Source organism: Terrapene carolina, unplaced genomic scaffold, assembly GCF_002925995.2.
Source record: "Terrapene carolina triunguis isolate 2854851 unplaced genomic scaffold, T_m_triunguis-2.0 Scaffold171, whole genome shotgun sequence".
Classification (NCBI taxonomy): Eukaryota; Metazoa; Chordata; order Testudines; family Emydidae; genus Terrapene; species Terrapene triunguis.
The window spans coordinates 3891571-3910717 of record NW_020664522.1 but is presented as its reverse complement, the minus strand read 5'-3'; the positions used below and the strand labels follow the sequence as shown (position 1 = coordinate 3910717).

The 19147-nt window shown below is 45.5% G+C and overlaps 1 protein-coding gene across 1 annotated transcript; it reads left to right on the top strand.

Moving 5' to 3' along the window:
• The first annotated feature begins 16491 nt into the window (after positions 1–16491).
• INS (insulin) lies at positions 16492–18752 on the top strand. Its single transcript, XM_024208870.1, has 2 exons — positions 16492–16678; positions 18616–18752. Exons 1-2 carry the CDS (start codon positions 16492–16494, stop codon positions 18750–18752), a joined length of 324 nt encoding a protein of 107 aa, XP_024064638.1.
• The last annotated feature ends 395 nt before the right edge of the window (positions 18753–19147 follow it).

The window sequence follows — 19147 nt, the reverse complement described above, 5'->3', positions numbered from 1 at the left end:
CTGTGGGTCATAGACTCAAGTGCAATTAATGGAATTAAGAGCACAAGAAGTCAGGAGTCCATTACAAATACTGGACATAAGGGATTTTTCATTTAAGATCCCACAGGAAACATTTCATTTAATTAAAAAAAAATCCCAATAGCAGCTTCATGAAGAAGCAACCACCCTGTATTAAATCCCCTTTGAGGGCAAAAAGGCTTCTAAGTGAATCCTATCAGTTCTAGGTCCTAGTTTGAGCTGAACTCGTAACCCAAATTAAACTTCTGAAACTGGGCTGGGCTCTCTGGGCTGGAGTAAACTCCAAAAGCTAAAACAAGCCCCTGAGCTAAACTAAACTTCCAGGCTGGAACAAACATTTGAGCCACACCAAACTTCCAAGTTGGAATGAGCTTTTGAGTGCTGTCAGACTCCCGGGTAGAAGTGAACTCCTGAGCTATATTAACCACAACCATCACCCCAAAACTGGAGCAGCCTTCTGACTAGACTGAACTCCCAATGTGGAGTGACCTTCTTGGGCTAGTAGCTAGTTTTATAAATCCTTAGCCCCACCCCTAATGGAATCTGGCCAATCAGCCCTCTCCATCTTACCAAAAATGGAGTCTCACAGCTAGTAGCAAACAGCCTTTTCTAGCTCCAAGGAAAACTGCACCAACATGTTAGCCCAAGCTATAAATACTTAAAATATATTTTCCCTAGGATAACGACAATTAGAAGGAGGGCAGGAGAAACCAACCCTTCAGTGGAGCTCTGTTTTTCTACCTCCCATTGGGACTCATTAAGGAGTTTTAATGCAAACAACACACATCACCCATTTAACCCATTCTCAGACTTACTCTGAGGGGGCCTCCATGCTCTGCCTGCTCAGTTACAGAGAGAAAATAAACCCAAAAGGCTACGCTAGTCTGCATTCTGCCATTCTACCGGTGAGGGTGCTCATTCCGAAAGGGAGGATTTTAATTATTTTACATTGTTCAAATACAAGAAACTAAATATATATAGTTACTGTAGCTCCATTGTCCCATTTCTCTCCTCTCCCAGCAAGCAAGCAGGCTGGGTAAAGAGAACATCGAGGGGTCGAAGGTGCCTTAGCAGGAGTGTATTATGCTTTGATTCAGCAAAGCACTTAAGCACGTGCTTAACGTTAAGCACGTAGGTAATCCCATCAGTGGTAATCTTTATATTGACTTCAGTTGTGTTGGATAACACCCATCATGAGATTGCTCAGGTGCTTAAAGTGAAGCATGTTCCTAAGTGCTCTGTGGGGCCGGATCTGGAAGCTACAGTGCCATTTCCCCAGGCCTCATGACATGTGGAGGCAGTTTGTATAAAAATGACCTGGAGAATGAACGAGCAACTGGTCACTGTTTTAACTCTCCTTTAAATGAAGCATGCTGGGAGGAGGAGTTCTGGGGCAGGGAGGAGGAGGAGGAAGATACAAAGCCTTCATCTGATTCAGCCTTTAGTTTATTCACTGATATTTGTGTATACTAATGCCTCGATGAATGGTTCTCTCACTGTTGTTGCTGCTGCTGTGGATGGATCTGTCTGTCTGTCTGTGTAAAGAAAAACAATTTATTTTTCAGTTCAAAGTCATGCTGCTGCTCACATGTTATTAATAATAAAGATTATATTTCTGGTCTAGCATCCTGGGCTTGGTTTCTGTGTCTTTTCTCATTTCCAAACTGAGACCAGGCCCCATGTCTGCCGGCAGGACACAAACATAACAAGGATCTGATAAGGCAAAAGATCTCCGACTTGTCCCTTATACACAGGGTTTTTGCCGCCCCAAGCGGCGAAAAAAAAAAATGCGATCACGATCGGCGGCAGCTCCACCGCGCCGCTTTCTTCTTCGGCGGCAAGTCCTTCCCTCGGAGAGGGACAGGGACCCTCCGCCGAATTGCCGCCGAAGAGCCTGACGTGCCGCCCCTTCCCCTTGGCCGCCCCAAGCACCTGCTTGCTCAGCTGGTGCCTGGAGCCGGCCCTGCTTATACAGAACATTGACTTAGTGAGCCATTGTATCCTAGGGAACAGGCTTATTTGTTGCCTTCACAAGGTGTTATTAGTTGCACAGTTACTCATATTGCATTAGTGGAGATGTCTTTTTTCTTAGTAGTAACACCAAACAGAAGCTTGCTTCAGCCTTGCCTTCACTATCCTTTTCCCCTTCTTAAATTCCCCACTATTACTACCACAAGTTCAGCCCCAGTGGTGTTAGTAATGGTAGGAGTGCTAGCTTAGCCACTGTGTCTTTTTGTCCATCTCTAGGGGCTAAACCACATGGGGTATGTCTACACAGCCAATGGCAGCAAGCCTCCCAATCCGGGTCAGCAGACTTAGGCTTGTGCTACCGCTCTAAAAAATAGCTGTATAGACAGACAGCATTTTGAAGTTGCAGCTTACCCTGGGGCTCGGGATCTGAAGCCCACTCCGCTTCCAGAGCTAGCCCAAGCCACAACTTCAAAATGCCATCTACACAGCTATTTTTAGAACACTAGCATGAGCCCAGGAGAGGTTTGTGAGTCTGTTACTGTCTTGGCACTAATGGGGTTGGTATTCTGGCTCAAACATTGGTGGCTTCTACTTTTAGATCCAGAAGTCCAGGGTTCAATCCTCACAGATGATTTAGGGATTATCTAGGGATGACCATGAACAGCCTAGGGACGTCATTACAAGTGCACTTGTATAGGAACCAACGAATGTTATTAACTGTAACGCAAAGTGATTTTGATGGGGATGAAAAATGCACCTGCTGCTGCTGCAGTTTGTCTAGACCTGCTCTGAGCAGAGATACAGACAAGCGGGTAGTTAACACAGCAACAGCTATCTACAGCACTGTGTACATTAGTGCGCTTACCAGAGGAGCCACACCAGTGGTAGTATAAGTGGGAAATTATATATAGAGAAAAGAGGCATGTACCTTGCTGAATCAGTTTGTTGAGTATGACAAACTTTGGATCAGACTCAAATCACTGCACAAATCAGAGCAGTTATATGTTTCGGGTTTTTATTAAAGAGGATTTTGTCCTGAAAATATCTAAAGTATTTCCTAGGAAATACTTTGTTTTTAGCAAACAAAAAATGGTCCAAGCACTGTTTTTTTTTAATAATTGTGTATTATTCTTCAGTGACAGCTTTTGAAAAAATTGTGACAGCTGGCTTTGCTGTTCCACAATGGCAGTCTGAACTGAAGCTCTGCCTAATGTGTGTCACACTGTTGGTGTGGGTATGTTTGTGTTTTCACATAAGCACCTGTGAATTGATTTGGATAAAATAAGAACAGACCTGAACCATCACCCAAAATTCGAATCAAGCGCAAATCAACCTCTTTGGGGGGGGGGGGGGGGGGGGGGGGGGGGGGAAGGGAAGGGGAGAGAGGCAAAAAAAATGTTCTGTACTTTTCTTTATTAGTTTTCAATAGTCCAGCTCCTTTGCAGCTGCGCATTATTATGTTTGGGACTGAAAGCAAAAGTCCTATAGAAAAGCTGGTCTTGTGCTGTTTCTGGCTTGGCCAAAAGCAGGAAGTATCAAATATCTCATGAAAATGCCTGATTGAGAGATTTTGAGCCCCATTTTGCTGACTAACTAGCTTTGGCGAGATCACATAAGGATTCATGGTTAAAAATATATAAACATTGACTACAAAACAGAAATCATACTGATATGGCGTTGTTGAGTTCTCAACATACAACTTCCATTACAAACTAAGCAAACACATTACAATTATTATACCGCCAGTTTCGTAGACTTAGATTAATAAAATGAGCTGTTGGGGGCCGAATGTTCAAACCTGCACACCCTTTTTATATATGCCTGCCTTGCATAGATACAAATCAGGATTTGTGCATGACCACGTCAATATGTGCACACAAATCCTGGCTTGCATATACTCATTGGGTATTGTACATGCACAAGTCATGTTTGTGCTCCACTGTGAATGGAGGAGTTTTGCATGGGCAGCTTTCAAAACCTAACTAGAGATGGATCCATCTCCCCCCACCATCCAAAAAAACAAACCCTGGCACTGAACAACCCAGAATTTTGAAGAGCTTGGATCCAGATCTAAATTCCCAGTGTCAAACCCTGGATCCAACCCTAACCCAACCTCCAAACCTTTAGAGGTTTGCCCCGCATTGACAAAGAGAGAGATGTGTACATACATTGCTATATAACACACTAAAGATTCAGCCAGAGGGATGCTGGCAGTGCTAATTAGGAATGAAACACAGGTGCTTTTTGAGATGTGAGCCAAAGGGATGGCAGATTGGTGACTCAGAGTTAAGCAGAAACCATCTTAATTGGTCTTGTTGGAGAAACAATGACGTAAGATCCATTTTTATCCTTGCTGTTAAACGCTCTTACCCTTTTATTATTTACGGTGATTTACTATGTCTACACACTTGGTAACTGAGCAATGAAATGATTTCAAAAATAATCTTATGGCCTGGGAAGTATTAGATATCCTGCTCTGATGATCTGATGTAACAAACAATAACCTGAGAGAGAGAAAAATAGTGAGAAAGGCGAGTTGTTCATTCTTATTCCACTGAGGTCAGCCCTAAATAACTCTTCTGCCTCCCTTTGGGGGCACAGACAAGATAACAAGGACAACAATGTCAGAGCAAAGTACCGGGCCCCTCGATTTATAGCTAAGGCCAAACCACTAACGAACAGATTGGAGCTTTCTTTCTAAACATTGATAAGAACTGAGAGGAGGTAACTTTGAACTAATGGGAGCAGATCCTCAGCTGGAGCAAGTCGGGAGAGCCCCCACTGGTAGTGATAGCCCAATGCCTCGAGTCACTTCCACACCACAGTGCGAGCAAGAGGGATTCTGAAGCACCAGATGCAGGCTGCACAGCTGACAGCCCCTGTGAGAGGGACAGCAGAGAACCAGCTCTCCACTAATTATCTCCCCTAAGAACCTAGAGATTCATGTGCCTGTCTCCAACCAAACCACTCTCCAGCCTATCACTGGCTTAGTTTCTGTGGACCCTGTAATACTAAGGGTGCTTATCAGTGGGATTTACACCTCGTTGTCTAGGTACCCAATAAACCAGTAGTCAAAATCTACCCACCAGTTACTGCTGTGCCTCTAAGCCTTAAGTGCTCAAAACAATCCACTTATCCAGTGATTATTATTGGTATCTAACCCCAAGGGATTTGATAGATTTCCAGAATAATTGGGAATGTCTTAAAGACCCAGGTCTCTCTCTCTCTCTGCGTGTACACACATGAGAGAATTAACTCTTCTGTAACCTCATAGTACTTCACAGGGCCAGGGGCTATTCAAGAGTTAAGTGTAACTGATGATAAAGAAAGTTATGGATAAAATAAACTAATTCCAGGCACAAGCCTCAAAACAGCAGCCACCCCTCCCTGTGTCTCAATTTCCCAATCTGTAAAATGGGAATAAATAATGTCCCTGACCCTTCTTTGTAAAGTGCTTTGAGATCTGCTGATGAAAAATGATCAGAACTAGGTTTTATTAAGAAATCCAGTCGGCACAATGGCCTTTTAAGTCATGCTGAAGGGCAAACTGACTTATTTTCAATAAGAAATACTACATTTGACATTAAGCTTAACTTAAACTACAAACCTCCTAGATGATCCAATCTTCCATCACAAACAACACAATCTTCTACTTTATTACTTTAGAAAGAAGCACATGTGGAGAAGCTTAACCAAAGAGGGAAGTGTGGATGGAAAGTAGAATCATCTGAGCTCCCAGGGATGTGAAAAGGGATGAAGGAATTGGGCTAATTGTTTCCTCCCTGCTACAATGTCACCGTTGGATGAAGGAATCGTAGTAAGAGCTGGAGTCAAGAAGCCATGTGCTGTGTATAGCAACCACTTTATTGAACCTTCTGCCTTATGAACAATGCTATGTATTCTTAGGTACCAGTATATGGTACTCCTTATGTTCATTAGCTACCTATTGATATACACAGATATATCTCCTTTCTCTAGCAATCTTATAACAGATCAGATCTGATGGTAGAGTCGGATACAAAACCCAGGGGAAAGTCTAGTTGACTGTACTGAGTTTTGAATCAGGCCCTCGATTTTATACTATGGCACCATTGCTGTGGATGGCTGTGATCGGTGTCGGTCCACCTACCCGCTAGGGGGCGGTGGGGAGCTACGTCGTCACTGGCTGGCCTGGGTCACGCCTCCGCCAGCGGGGAATTAGAAGCGGAAAGGCTGCCAGCCAGAGTCTGTAGCGCGCCCCTCGGGCCGGGGAGCGCCGGCAAAGGTCAGTAGCGCGCCCCTCGGGCCGGGGAGCGCCGGCAAAAGTCCCGGCGTGGCTCGGCCGGGTAGGGGAACGCAGGCCCACCCTACACCATTGCGTTCCAGCCCAGGGCCCTGACAGTGGCAGGACAAGGGTCCCGCCACTGGATCAGCAGGGTCCCTCCGCGATACAGACTCACCACTGTGCAGCTTTGTCCCTGGGCTACTTCCTACCCGATCGCTCGTCCGGATCCCTCTGGTCCTGTCAGTGCGTCGGGGTAGTCCGCTGTTGGCAGCTCCAGCTCCCCCTCGGGCTCAGGCTCCTCCAGCTCCTCCCGGTCCTCGGCTGCTGGTAGCTCCAACTCCCCCTCCGGCTCCTCCAGTTCCTCTGGGTACTGGGGCAGTCCTGGCAGCCCCAGTCCGTCCTCCAGGTGCGGTTTCCACTGGTCCAGGGCCTCCCCTGGCGTGGCAGCAGGGTCTGAAGGGAGCAGCCCGCGGTCTGCGTCTGCCTCCCTCCCTGGTGCTGCCCTGACTGAGCTAAGGGCCCCGCCCTTTATACTTCCTGTTCCACCCCTCCCCTTCCGGGGGGTGGAGCGAGCTTGGGCTGGCCCCGCCCACTCCGGCTGAGAGAAAGGCCCTTTTACCTCCGGTTCGGAGGGCAGCCACCCTGGCTCCCTACAGGCACCCTACAAACAAAGAACAAGACAAAGTTCCCTACCCGGAGGAGCTTGGAAAGTTGTGAAATCCAGCCCGGTAGCAACATTGCTCCTCTGGCCTTATAGCTGGAGGGAAGATCAGGTCAGCCCATAAGAGGTGTGCCTGGCTGACAGCCTGGATTAGTTTCTAGAAACAAGCTGGATTGCTTTTATCCCAGATAGTGGAGTGAAGTCCTTGTTAGCTTGCACAATGTCCCTTTGGACGCAATGATCTCTCTCATTGTACGGCTCCAGATAAGCCTTTATAGCTCGCCACCACTGCTCTTCAGCTCTCGGCCTCCATATCTCCCACACAGGCAGAGATTCCCTGCCACACCTGCAGGCTGAAGCTACATCCCTCTTCAGATACCATGGGCTTTTAATCCTGGATTTACATCCCCTTCTTGCTCTCAATTCACCCTGCATTTCCACTGCAGATCCCTCATTTCCTGATCTGTTTGTTATGGTGTGTAATGCAGTAGCACACTGCGGCCCCATTGTACGACGTGCTGAGGATTTAATATGAGCAATAGGGAGCTAATCAAACTCGTGGTGAGAAACAGCCCTGGAGCTTCCAGTCTAATGGAACACAGGATTGGAAGGGATAAAGGTGAAACAACTTCCCCTCTGTGTTGTGTGACCTTGGGAACAGACCTCCTGACTCCTAGGCCAGTGCCCTACCCTCTAGACTACATTACATCCTCATCTCCTCTTTTGATTATGCTGAGCATAAGGATTTAGTATGAGAGAGCAGCACATGCAGAATGACACAGAATATGGGTGCTGGGTGGCATTGTGAATTGATGGACTGGCCTTTCATTGTTGGACTCCCGGAAGCTCTATTTTCCCACCACAGATACAAAGCAGCTGCCACTGACAGCAAGGGGATTTACTTGCATACTGCAGCTAGAGAAACAGACCCCTGGCTTCAGATCCAGATTAGATCTCGGTTATGAGTTGGCTTGTTATTTCCTTTGCTAAGTGGACATCATAAAAGCTGCTACACAACACTTCTGATCTTTATGAACATCTTGAGAGGCCCTGTTGCTGCTGGCTCAGTAAGAAGATGCAGTGGCAGAAAGGTCTGGGGAAAGTTCAAACAGTGCTCGCATGCATTATGCCTAGCTCAGCTACTATGGATTTCATATGCAATGAATTCGTCCACAATTGAAAAGAAAGAAGATGACGACAACAACAGGTGATCCCTAGAGAGAATGAGTCCATGGTCTCTGCCCCATTTCCAATAAGAAAGGTGTCCATATTACAAAAACCATAATCACAGCTGACAGAGCAACTGACTAATCAGCCTGCCAAGGACTGAACTTCTGTACCTGTTTAATGGAGAAAGGGCTTCCGTTTTTACTGCTGATCCATATCCTTTCACAAGCACTTACCCATCTGCTCTCAGTTTGGATTTCTCAGTAGTTTGAGCATTGGCCTGCTAAACCCAGGGTTGTGAGTTCAATCCTTGAGGGGACCACTTAGGGATCTGGGGCAAAATCAGTACTTGGTCCTGCTAGTGAAGGCAGAGGGCTGGACTCGATGACCTTTCGAGGTCCCTTCCAGTTCTAGGAGATAGGATATCTCCATTTAAAACAAAAAACAGTTGGACATGGTTAAACAGCAATGTGATAAGATCAGGCTGGTGAGAGAGCTGGCAGTGGCATGGGGACAGGGCAGCCCTAGCAGTGAACAGTGATCACAATACAAGCGAGGCAGCTAAAGCCATGGGTGTGACTTGTGGTACCGATTGGTTTACTCACCGAGAACTTGTTCACCCCTGAATCTGACCTTTGGTTTCAGTAGAACTTGCACAAACTTGTAATTGTTAACCAGTTCCCCGATAATAGTCCTGTTATTTTTCAGGACAGCGTTCGAAAATGCTAGACATCTACTGTAGTAAAGGATTTATTGTGCTGGCAACAGACTGTAAAACCTGATTACACGACGCTGAGGATTGCCGAAGCCAAGTTCCCATTGATATAAGCACTTAGGGTTGGGGGAGGCACAAGTCTTGCTGGAAGATATCAGCTCTGGACGTGACTTGAAACTATGTCACACAGGGCAGAAGTCATGAGCAGTTCAACAACCCTTCTCAACCCCCCACAGCATGTTCTTCTGTCCAAATGACCAGAGGATGGGGCGGTGCAGGGGGTTTGAACACACTGTTCAAATCTGGCCTAAAAATCAGAGAAATGTTTATGACATTGGCCCGTTTCCATCTAATTAAGTGATGATCCAGGGGTAGGTTCACCCCACAATGAAACTGACTGAGCTGGTCGAGATTTTTCACACATTTTTCTTTGAAAGATGGCCTTCTTTCAAACTCTCAACTTTTTGCAAAAATTTGTCTTCATTGACACCGTCCTTCTTGCACAACATTTTTCAGAATGTTTTTATCAACATTTTATTGAAATTTATATCAGAATCATTGTTGATATTTTTCATTCACTGAAAGCCCATGTTTGAAATGCAATATAATTGATAATGATTTTTTGGGCAAAAAAAAAATCATAGAAAGATTTTGCAAGAAGTGGAAAATGGGTCTATTTTGAACTCCAAAACAACTTCAAAATTTTGAATTTCCCCCCAAATCATTTCCCCCCCATCTGTTAAAAACTGAGCTGTCCACAGAAATGGAAAATGAATTGAACAAAATAACACTCCAATAGTCCTAGTAAGTGCTTTCAACCACTCAAACTATGGCAAACCTATGGGAATTACTGTCTGGACAGGTGCAGTTTGGCTTTTCTCCTTTTCCACAGGTAGCTGTTATTTTATTCCTGAAAAGATCGATGCCATACTAGACCTCGTGTGTGCATGCTACAGAAACAGGATGAGATTTTCAAACCTGCCTAAGGGATTTGGATATCCAGAATTAATGGGAGCTATAGATGGAGGGATCGGCCTGTGGCCTAAGTCCAGTTAATCACAAAACAAAATTGGTTTTGGGTGCAATTGGAAGCAGTGCTTCAGACATCTAAGTAAGGCCCATAAACGAAATGATAGGACAAGGACAGCTGGAGCTGCAGCTGAATCAGTGTCATATGGGCCACCTCCTTGGCTGGTGTAAATCAGAAGAGCTCTATTGACTTCCCTGGAACCATGTCAGTTTAAAACATCTGAGGATGCTTCCCAAAATGTACAACGTTGTCACAAGCCCTTGCTCCAGAGCAGGCTCCTCTTGGAAGCAGCCCCAATGGCACTTGACCTGCTAGGTTAGGCAAATCTGCTGCCCTCCAGCTCTAAAGTGTAACCAACAGGCAGCAGCAACCGCCGGCATAGGCAGACATGCAAGATTCAAGTGGCTGCAAAGGTTGCTTAGTATAGGTGGATGGGAGCGGGGATAGTTGCTAGGACATACTGATTCCTAGGTAATGGGGATTGCATTCAGACTTTTCTGGGAAGGATCAGGATGCTGAAAGGGTCCTGCTTATCAAAGCTCATTTTCAAACCTCCAGAGTTTGCGATATATGAGAGGATGGAGGCTTTAAACAAAGAGATCCGGGTCTCTTCTCTGCAGCAATCCGTCACGGGCACCCAGAGAGTTTATGGTCCGGCCTGCCTACCGTGATGCTTTTGATGCTTAATAGCTGTCACTAGTGATTAAACTGACAAAGAGCAGGGTTGAGAGCAGACAGCCTTGCACGGTGCCTCTGCTCAAGGCACACTGTTCTAAGGTGTGGAAAAGACAAGGGGAATAGGAGATATAAACAAAAGTCTAAGCAAATATTTAATGGCATAGCGGAGACTCATTCCCAATCATACAAGAACAAGGGAGCACTAAGGCAACAGATAAATAGGAAACACTTTTCTAAAATGGCACCTCTTGCCATTAACCTATGGAACTCATTGCTATAGGATATTATTGAGGCAATCAGTTTAGTGAACTATTGTTCTTCAAGAGCCTAAGATGTGCAGTATATTGATAGGGTACACCTAGCCACATTGCAGGAGGGGGAACTAAAAACATCTAACTTGTAACGGGACTTGTGCTCCTAAGTCATTTATGTATTTTTACCAATGCCACCCATAAGGTCAGAAGCTTAACAGGCTGTGGGATTCATTACTTTGGATCAGTATATTGGGGGAGATTGCCAAAGACACAGAGATGTGGTAGGCACCCAGTTTCTATTTGTGGTTTTGAAAATCTCCTGAACATTGTATTTACTCTAGGAAGCAGGTAATACCCTATCATAGCCCAGTGGAAAGCAGGCCTGATTAAGTGAATTTACTCTACTCAGATCTTCCTGGCACCCGAGCCCCTATGCCTGAATATGTTGCCAGGTCACTCAGTAGTGCATCAAAAGGCTTTTTGGGGGACCGAGGGAGGGGGTTGATGGGAATAATGTTACATATTGTGCAGAGATGCTACTAACTAGTTTGAATGTCATGGCAGCATGAGAAAGAGAGAGAGAGCATCTATAGCAGAGGACATGACTGATAACCTTGTCTTAGATCTATGTGGGTAAATAAATCCCCTCTCCATCCATGTATCAGAGGTTTGCCACTTTTCACAAGACTTTCTGCTCCCAGAGTCATTTAGCAAACACATGATACTATATTCCCTAAAAACATGAAAATGCCAAACAGGAGTTATTACTTACAGAGCACTGATAGCAGAGGAAGACATGATCCCTTACCTAAGGACTTTAGGCCATTAATTTAGGTAATTTAGACTGATTCAGCTCTCATCATTTTTTACATTGGTCTGACTCCACTCATTTCAAAGGAATTCTGATTTATACAGGTATAAGAGGACAATCAGGCCCTTAATGTCTAGATTAAACAGGCGAGAGAATTAAGAGATACAAGGTCCTGAATTTCAGAGGTGCTGAGCGTCTGTAACTCCAGTGAATAGTGTAACAGGATACCAGAAGAAGGTCCAATCAAAGGAGTCCAGATTTTTTAAATGCATTTCTTTTGCTGTGGGTCTTTGCAGAAAAAGTGTGTTTTGAAGAGGGTGGCACAAGTGGATTGGTGGCAGCAGGCACGGGAGCAGGAGGAAGTGAGCTCAGATGATGTACAGTAGCTGGAGCCATATTGTGAGGGTGAGGCAAGAAGCTGCAACCTACTGTGGTAGGCTACAGCAGTGTTTGAAAGTTGAGCTTACTTTCAGGAAAATGAAACTAATGCCCCCTGCCCCTTTGCTGGTTAGTCCTTTTGACCTCACATACTTTGTGTAATGATGGTATGGATCTACATAGTATGATGCTTTCTTTCCTTTCTTTGATGAGCAGTGAAATAATTAAATGTGTTGACATTTAAAGTATCATCATTGGCATCTGGTTGGCACCCATTGATATGAACAGAGCATCTCACACCTCAGAGCTATTGTTTCAGGCTCTCTGCAAACTCAGGTGCAAACATCTCTATAGCGGTTCAACTCACTTCATGTTCTGAAGGTTTTCTTCTCAACCATACCAGCTAGAGACTGGAGAACAACAGGGAGTTCCACCCACACCCCACACTTTGGGAAACAATGAGCAAGAGCAAATCAATAAAGTGGTCAGTGACAAGGCGTGTGTTGTGATCAGATAGTTAGAAAGAAGGGTGATTGTAGCAGCATAATTCTGTATCGAGTGGAGGGGAGTAAGATGAGTTTCAGGAAGGCCAGAAGAAGAGGAAGCTACTGAAGACAAAAGTAAGATCAGGGCCGGTGCTACCATTAAGGCAAACTAGGCGGTTGCCTAGGGCACCAAGATTTGGGGGCGCCAAAAAGCGGTGCCCCCAATTTTTTTTTTTTACAGCATTCCTACGCCCCCTCCCCGAGTGCGCGGTTGCCGCTCCACTTCTCCCGCCTCCCAGGCTTGCAGCGCCAATCAGCTGTTTGGCGCCGCAAGCCTGGGAGGGGAGGAGAATTAGAGCGGGGGCAGAGTGCTCAGGGAGGAGGCGGAGCAGAGGTGAGCGGGGGTGGGGAGCTGCCGCACGGCTGCCCGGGCCGGGGGGGTGGGGAGCTGCCGCGGGGGTGCCTCAGGGCAGTGGGGGAGCTGCTGCAGGGCTCCCCACCCCAGCTCACCTCTGCTACGCCCCCTCCCCGAGCATGCCGTTGCTACTCTACTTCTCCCGCCTCCCAGGCTTGCGGCTCCAATCAGCTGTTTGGCGCTGCAAGCCTGGGAGGGGAGGAGAATTAGAGCGGGGGCAGCATGCTCGGGGAGGAGGTGGAGCAGAAATGAGCTGGGGTGGGGAGCTGCCGCACGGCTCCCCGGGGGGGGAGCTGCTGCGGGGAGGGGGCGCCTCAGGGCGGAGGGGGGGCAGGGAGCTGCCACAGGGCTGGTGGGGGGGTGCAAGGTGGAAGTTTCGCCTAGGGCGTGAAACTTCCTTGCACTCGCCCTGAGTAAGATATTATCCAAGTTGTGGTTTTGGAAATACATAGGGGGTTTCTGCTGATGTCTGGTAGCTTTCCTGCATGTGAGCTGGTTGCACTTGAACCTATAACTCCTTCTGGGATTTCCCTATGATGTTCCTTCAGTCTCTCTTTTGCTCATTCTCACCCACCCTGTATTCTACCATGAACCAAACAACTACTCCTCATGCTTTTTATCTTCCATAATTCCCTTTATTGCTGTGTGATAGAGACATAAAGGTAATAAACCTCTTAAGAGGAGCGGAGATGTCCACCGGTTTTATTTCCCCTATTGATTTTGTATCATTTGGATACCAGTACGGAAGTACAGAATAATAATAATAAAAAAAAAACCCACGCCCTGTCTGCAGTGTGTAGTTTTATATAGCACCTTTTTATGCTACAAGTGCTTTCCAGAGTAACGTAGCATCTGGACAGGCAAACGTAGCAGCCATTATGCATTCAATATGAACTCCTAAGAAACCTAGAATGACCGCAATCTCCTGACTCCCATATATTCTGAGGAGAGAGAAACATAAATTCTGCACTTAGCTCCCTACGTTCTGGAGCATTCTAGTAGAAATTCTGTATCATCTTATGGTGAATTTGTTTTATTTTTGTTTTTATGACTATGAATAATGTAGTCAATACAATAGCCCCTCCATTATTCATTCTGATATTAAATTCTATTTATTTTAATTTCTCCTCACATTATAATATGCTAAATGTTATCATTAGGATTCAGAATTAACAAGCTAATAATATAAATGGGGTAGCTCCCACCTCTCCAAGCTATTCCTTCAGGTTTTCTGCAGACACCAGTGCATTGGTTTACATTTGGGTCACAGTTTTAAGCTTTCCATTGGAACCCTGAAGGCAAGGAACCTAATTCGTTAAAAAAAAAAAAAAAAAAAAAAAAAAGAGGTTCATAGATTCCAAGGCCAGAAAAGACCATTGGGATAATCTGGTTTGACCTCCTGTATAACACAGACCATAGAATTTCCCCAAAATAATTCCTAGAGCATCTTTCAGAAAAACATCCAATCTTGATTTAAAAATTGCCAGCAATGGAGTAGAATTCTACAGAAAATCACATGGCAGCAGAAATTTTCATCAGAAACGTTTTCTGGGTCCAAGATCCAATTTCTAGTATTTTATATATATATATATATATATATATATATGAATGAGAGTGAGTGAGAGATACAGATATTCTTCCCTCTAATGAAGTGTTTTCTTTCCTCTTTAACACCTAGCTCTAGCACAGTCTCATCAACAGCTTGGCCTATCGTCAGTTACTCAGTGGGCTGAAATTAACCTAACATATTAACATGTTTGCTTTTCTCTAATTTTACACTTCAGAAACAGCTGTTGAGACTGGCAGCCACTTGGCCCCCTCAATCCTGGCAGTGCCTATTGCCCAGCATTAGTGTAATCGTTAGAGTTTTAATAGCAGCATTATCTCCTGCTAAAAGGGTCACCACAACTCCAGACAGAGCTTCTGCAAAGCAAAAACAGGCTACAGGTGAAATGAGATGGAAACTGCAAACTGCTGCTTCTATCTTAACCCTCCTAAAGACCTGTTGACACTGTGCAGAGAGGACTTAATGTGCCTAAGCAGCAAAAATTTTGGCCAGGGCATCGCTGAGAAGGTGGAGCTCTGATTAATTTCTGTGTTGTTCGGACAAATGAAAAGGATATAAATACAGTGAAAGGAGGATAGGGAAGTCACTATAAAGCAACTCTTGCCTCTCCAAGCAGAGCTCACTTCTTCTCCTGCTGCCACCTAGTTAGGTAAGTCCATTTTCCTCTCTATCACCATCATCTCAGCCTCTAACTGTGTTTTTTTTCCAAGCCCTTTTCTTAGGAGAATGTAGTGCCAGTGAAAGGTGTTGGCTTGACAGCTCTGGCAAATGATGTCAGCTATCTGCAGCATTGGCACAGCATGGGGATATCAAAATTTCCCACACTGCCCTGCCCAAGAGCTTTAGACTTGACATGAATGGGTTACCTATCCATGGCCGGTCAGTCTTCGTGCTCTCTCTGCTAGGACAGCAAACAAGGGTGCTAGTCAGTGCCCGCAACAATGGTGGTTTTGTGATGTTCATAGCACTGGTGGGCACCGCAAGTGGGAAGAGGTGACCGCGGAGGCTCAACAGTGAAAGTCCATCTTGAGTGTTTTCCCCACAAAATATTCATTGCCAGGGGCAACCTGCTAGAAGGAGGAGAAACCCACAGTCTAAATGCAGGCTAAAATAATAATAATAAAAAAACCCCAGCTCCTTATAATTGGGCGTTGTGGGCTGCCTCCTTATCCAGGCCCTGGCTGAAATGCATTGGTAGGATGGGTAGGGAAGCTGGCACCGCTATGGCACATGTTGTACCTGTTCTATGGATAAGCAGAAGCTGCCTGATCAGATCTGTTTCACCCCTTTGTGTGCACCTTGGGATTAACATGGCAGATGACTGCAGCATTCTGTTCAAAAGACTATGGCCCAAATCCTGGTGTGTGCTGTAGCCACCCCCTAACTAGCACCACATGACTAACATAACTAGCCATAGAAGAGTCATCCTGCTGTAGGAGGGTCCTCTGCTGCTGCAGAGGTGCTGTTGTGGCTCCTACAGTACAAGCCCTCTCCCCACCAGCGCTGGTGTAGGGAATATGACTGGGGTTTCCATATGCCCCACTGAGCCCTGAGTGCTTTGCTGCCCCAGGATTTGGAGAGATCATAGGCTATCTTCGCATTCTTCCCCGAGGCTCCAAGCTGCGGCTGATGTGCAGGAGTTAAGAGCAGTTCTCTGTTATTTCATTCTCAGGCACTTAGGGTCCAGTCAAGTTCTTTGGGGGAACAGGCCAGGGGGCGATAAATTAGACATGAGCCATTTTCTACTTGACTGGGTTCCATACGTACTGGGTACGAGCTGTTTTTTTAAACGTATTATTATTAATGTAATATCACATGGGAGGCACCAAAGTTTCCCTGTGACTGGGATTCATAAAGCACCCTCTCACCCATGCTTCTGTGGGATTGTTAGAGAGGCCCTTCCATCACCTTGCATTGACTCTCTTGCCAAAAGAATTAAAGGCTTTAAGATGCACGACGACGTAAGTCTCATATTAAGCTCTCTCCTACCCACCCTCCCTGTCTCTAGCTCATTCTCCCCCTCACTCTCTGCCTCATTTTTCCCCTCCTAGCTTTCCTAGGTCTCGCCTTTCTCGTCATGGCTCTCTGGATCCGATCACTGCCTCTCCTGGCCCTCCTTGCTCTTTCTGGCCCCCCTATCAGCCATGCTGCTGCCAACCAGCACCTCTGCGGCTCACACCTAGTGGAGGCCCTCTATCTGGTGTGTGGAGAACGGGGCTTCTTCTACTCTCCCAAAGCCCGACGGGACCTCGAGCAGCCCCTAGGTAAGTCAGTTCTTTCCAGCAGTCCCACTTGCCTCCCCTGCAGCTCACATCAGCTTCTTTCCCTTTGCAAACCACTTCTCTTTATGCAGGAACTCGCAGGCTATGTATATATGTGTAGGAAGCATGTTGCTGAATCATAGTGAGAAGATGCTTCTCCATCACAGGGTGGCCGGTGAGGAAAGGGGAAGTCTGTATTGCAAGTGTTGGCAGGGAGAAAACTAGGGCACAGCATGTCTTAATAGTTCCATCTGTCCTTCAGGGCACACTGTTGAAATGTTAGCAGCCCTCTTCTCTTCAATGGAGCAAAACTGTATGAAGCAAAGAAATGATGCTAATTATTATTATTATTAATGTGTATTGTGGTAGAGCCTAGTGATCCCAGGCCTGGATCTGGACCCCATTGTACAAATACTGGAAAATCAAATTTCAAATGAAGCTTTAAAAAAAAAAAAAAAACAAAAAAACGCAAAGGCTGGCTGGGTGGTCCTGCAGTAAAGCAACATGCTGTAGGAATTATCACTGAAGGCTCACACTTGTCTCCTCCCTTGGAAAGCAGGGGCTGGGAACAGTGCCATTCCCAGCTCCTGATAGGCTCATAAAGTGCTTCATGCTGCCAAATGGCTGACATGGAAGTGGTATTGACAGGCACCACGGCTCTTCTCAGCCAGTTGGCTGAGCACAGACCATCTGAAGGAAGGACAAGGCTTGTCTACATGGTAGCCCAAGATTTCAGGTGCATTCCAAGGGGAAGAGAGGCTCCTCCATGTAAAAATGTCATGGTGTCGAAATCAGGAGCTCACTTGGGTGCTAGTGGCACTGTAGCATCTGCCTGACTGAGGTGCAGAGTGAATGGGCTTGTTTCCAAGCTATTCTGTTTGACAGTAAAAGGACTGGCTGGAAAATTTCAGTTGAACAGGAAGCCCCTTTGTGCTAGGAGATTTCCAAACATAAAACAGAGAGCCCCAGAGAACTTCTAAACAAAGACAAACAAAGAGCCAGGGGAAAGTGATGCAATAATGGAAACGGTCACAATTTTTCCATCTAAACTTTTGTAGTTGTACAATTGCTTTTTTTTTCTTCCAAGCAAAAATTTTCATTTCATTTGAAGTTTTCCATGTTTTTCATTGAAAAGCCAAATATTTCTATTGAAAACATTTCAGTTAATGAAAAATTTGGAATTTTTTTGTAAAAGTCCTCCATTTCCCCCAAAAAACTTTTCACCACACATAAATATGTACCATGTTCCAGTCATCCCTAGGCTACATGCAGCCAGTGAAGAGGAAAAGGCTATTCAAGATTCAAGAGGCAACACACCCAACCTCACAACTAACATTTGCCCACAATCCCTTGGGCAGTGTAGTTGTTTGCTCAGGCTCACAAGATGAGGACCTTCTGAGATATTTGCAATTCCAGCCTAACTCATCTCCATGTAACAGAGCAGCACATTTTTACAATAGTCTATTACCAGCCAGGCACCTCATTTAGCTCAGAAGATCTTTCTCCATTTCTACAAGTCCCCCACAATAATTCCAAACCCTCTTCCTTTTAGTATTGTCAATACCCATCAGGCATGGCCCCTCTAATGAATTACAGAACCTGGTTGGAACATGAAATACAGGTAGCATGACCAGATTGCAAGTGTGAAAAATCGGGACACTTTTTTTCTTTCCGGGGAGCAGGGTATAGTTGTGTATATAAGACAAAGCCCCTAATATTGGGAGAGTCCTGATAATATCGGGACATCTGATCACCCTAAATACAGGGTCTCTATATGCTACAATATTAATAAAGGGAAAATAAATTCAGTTTCCCCCTATTTTCCAATCAGCTCTATACAGGAAATGCTGATCACTATAAAGAGGTACCCCAGCTGAGATAAAACAGTCAAAGGTAATTCTATATATAATTCCACAAGGTTTTCTTCTTTTTCCTGGCAGTGAATGGCCATCTGCAGAATTCAGTGGAAGAACTGCCATTCCAACAACACGAATACCAGCAAGACAAGAGGGGAATCGTTGAGCAATGCTGCCATAACACCTGCTCCCTGTACCAGCTGGAAAACTACTGCAATTAGAGGAGACAAATATGGAGGGGAGTGTGTGTCTGTGTGTGTGAGAGAGAAAGGCACTTTTGGTATTGCACCTTTAAAGCAATTGAATAAAAATGCTGTGAATCTACTCAAGGAGCTGTGTAATTCATTATATGTTTGCCTCTGGAGCCTACTCTGTTTGTTTCAGGAATCCAGAGTCTGAAAAGTCCTTTGCAGTCTGATAGGTCTGTATCAAAGGGATCAGAAAGGAGTGGAGTCACCCATCGTGTAATAATGCCTTTACCCAACTCAGAAGACTTCTTGGGAATCTAAAAAGCCCTAAAAGCAGAGAACGCAATGCTGAACTGGGCATGTCAGGGTTAGTAGTAGAAACTACCATCAGTGACTTAGCGATGGGTGGTAAAAGGGGGTTTAAGATG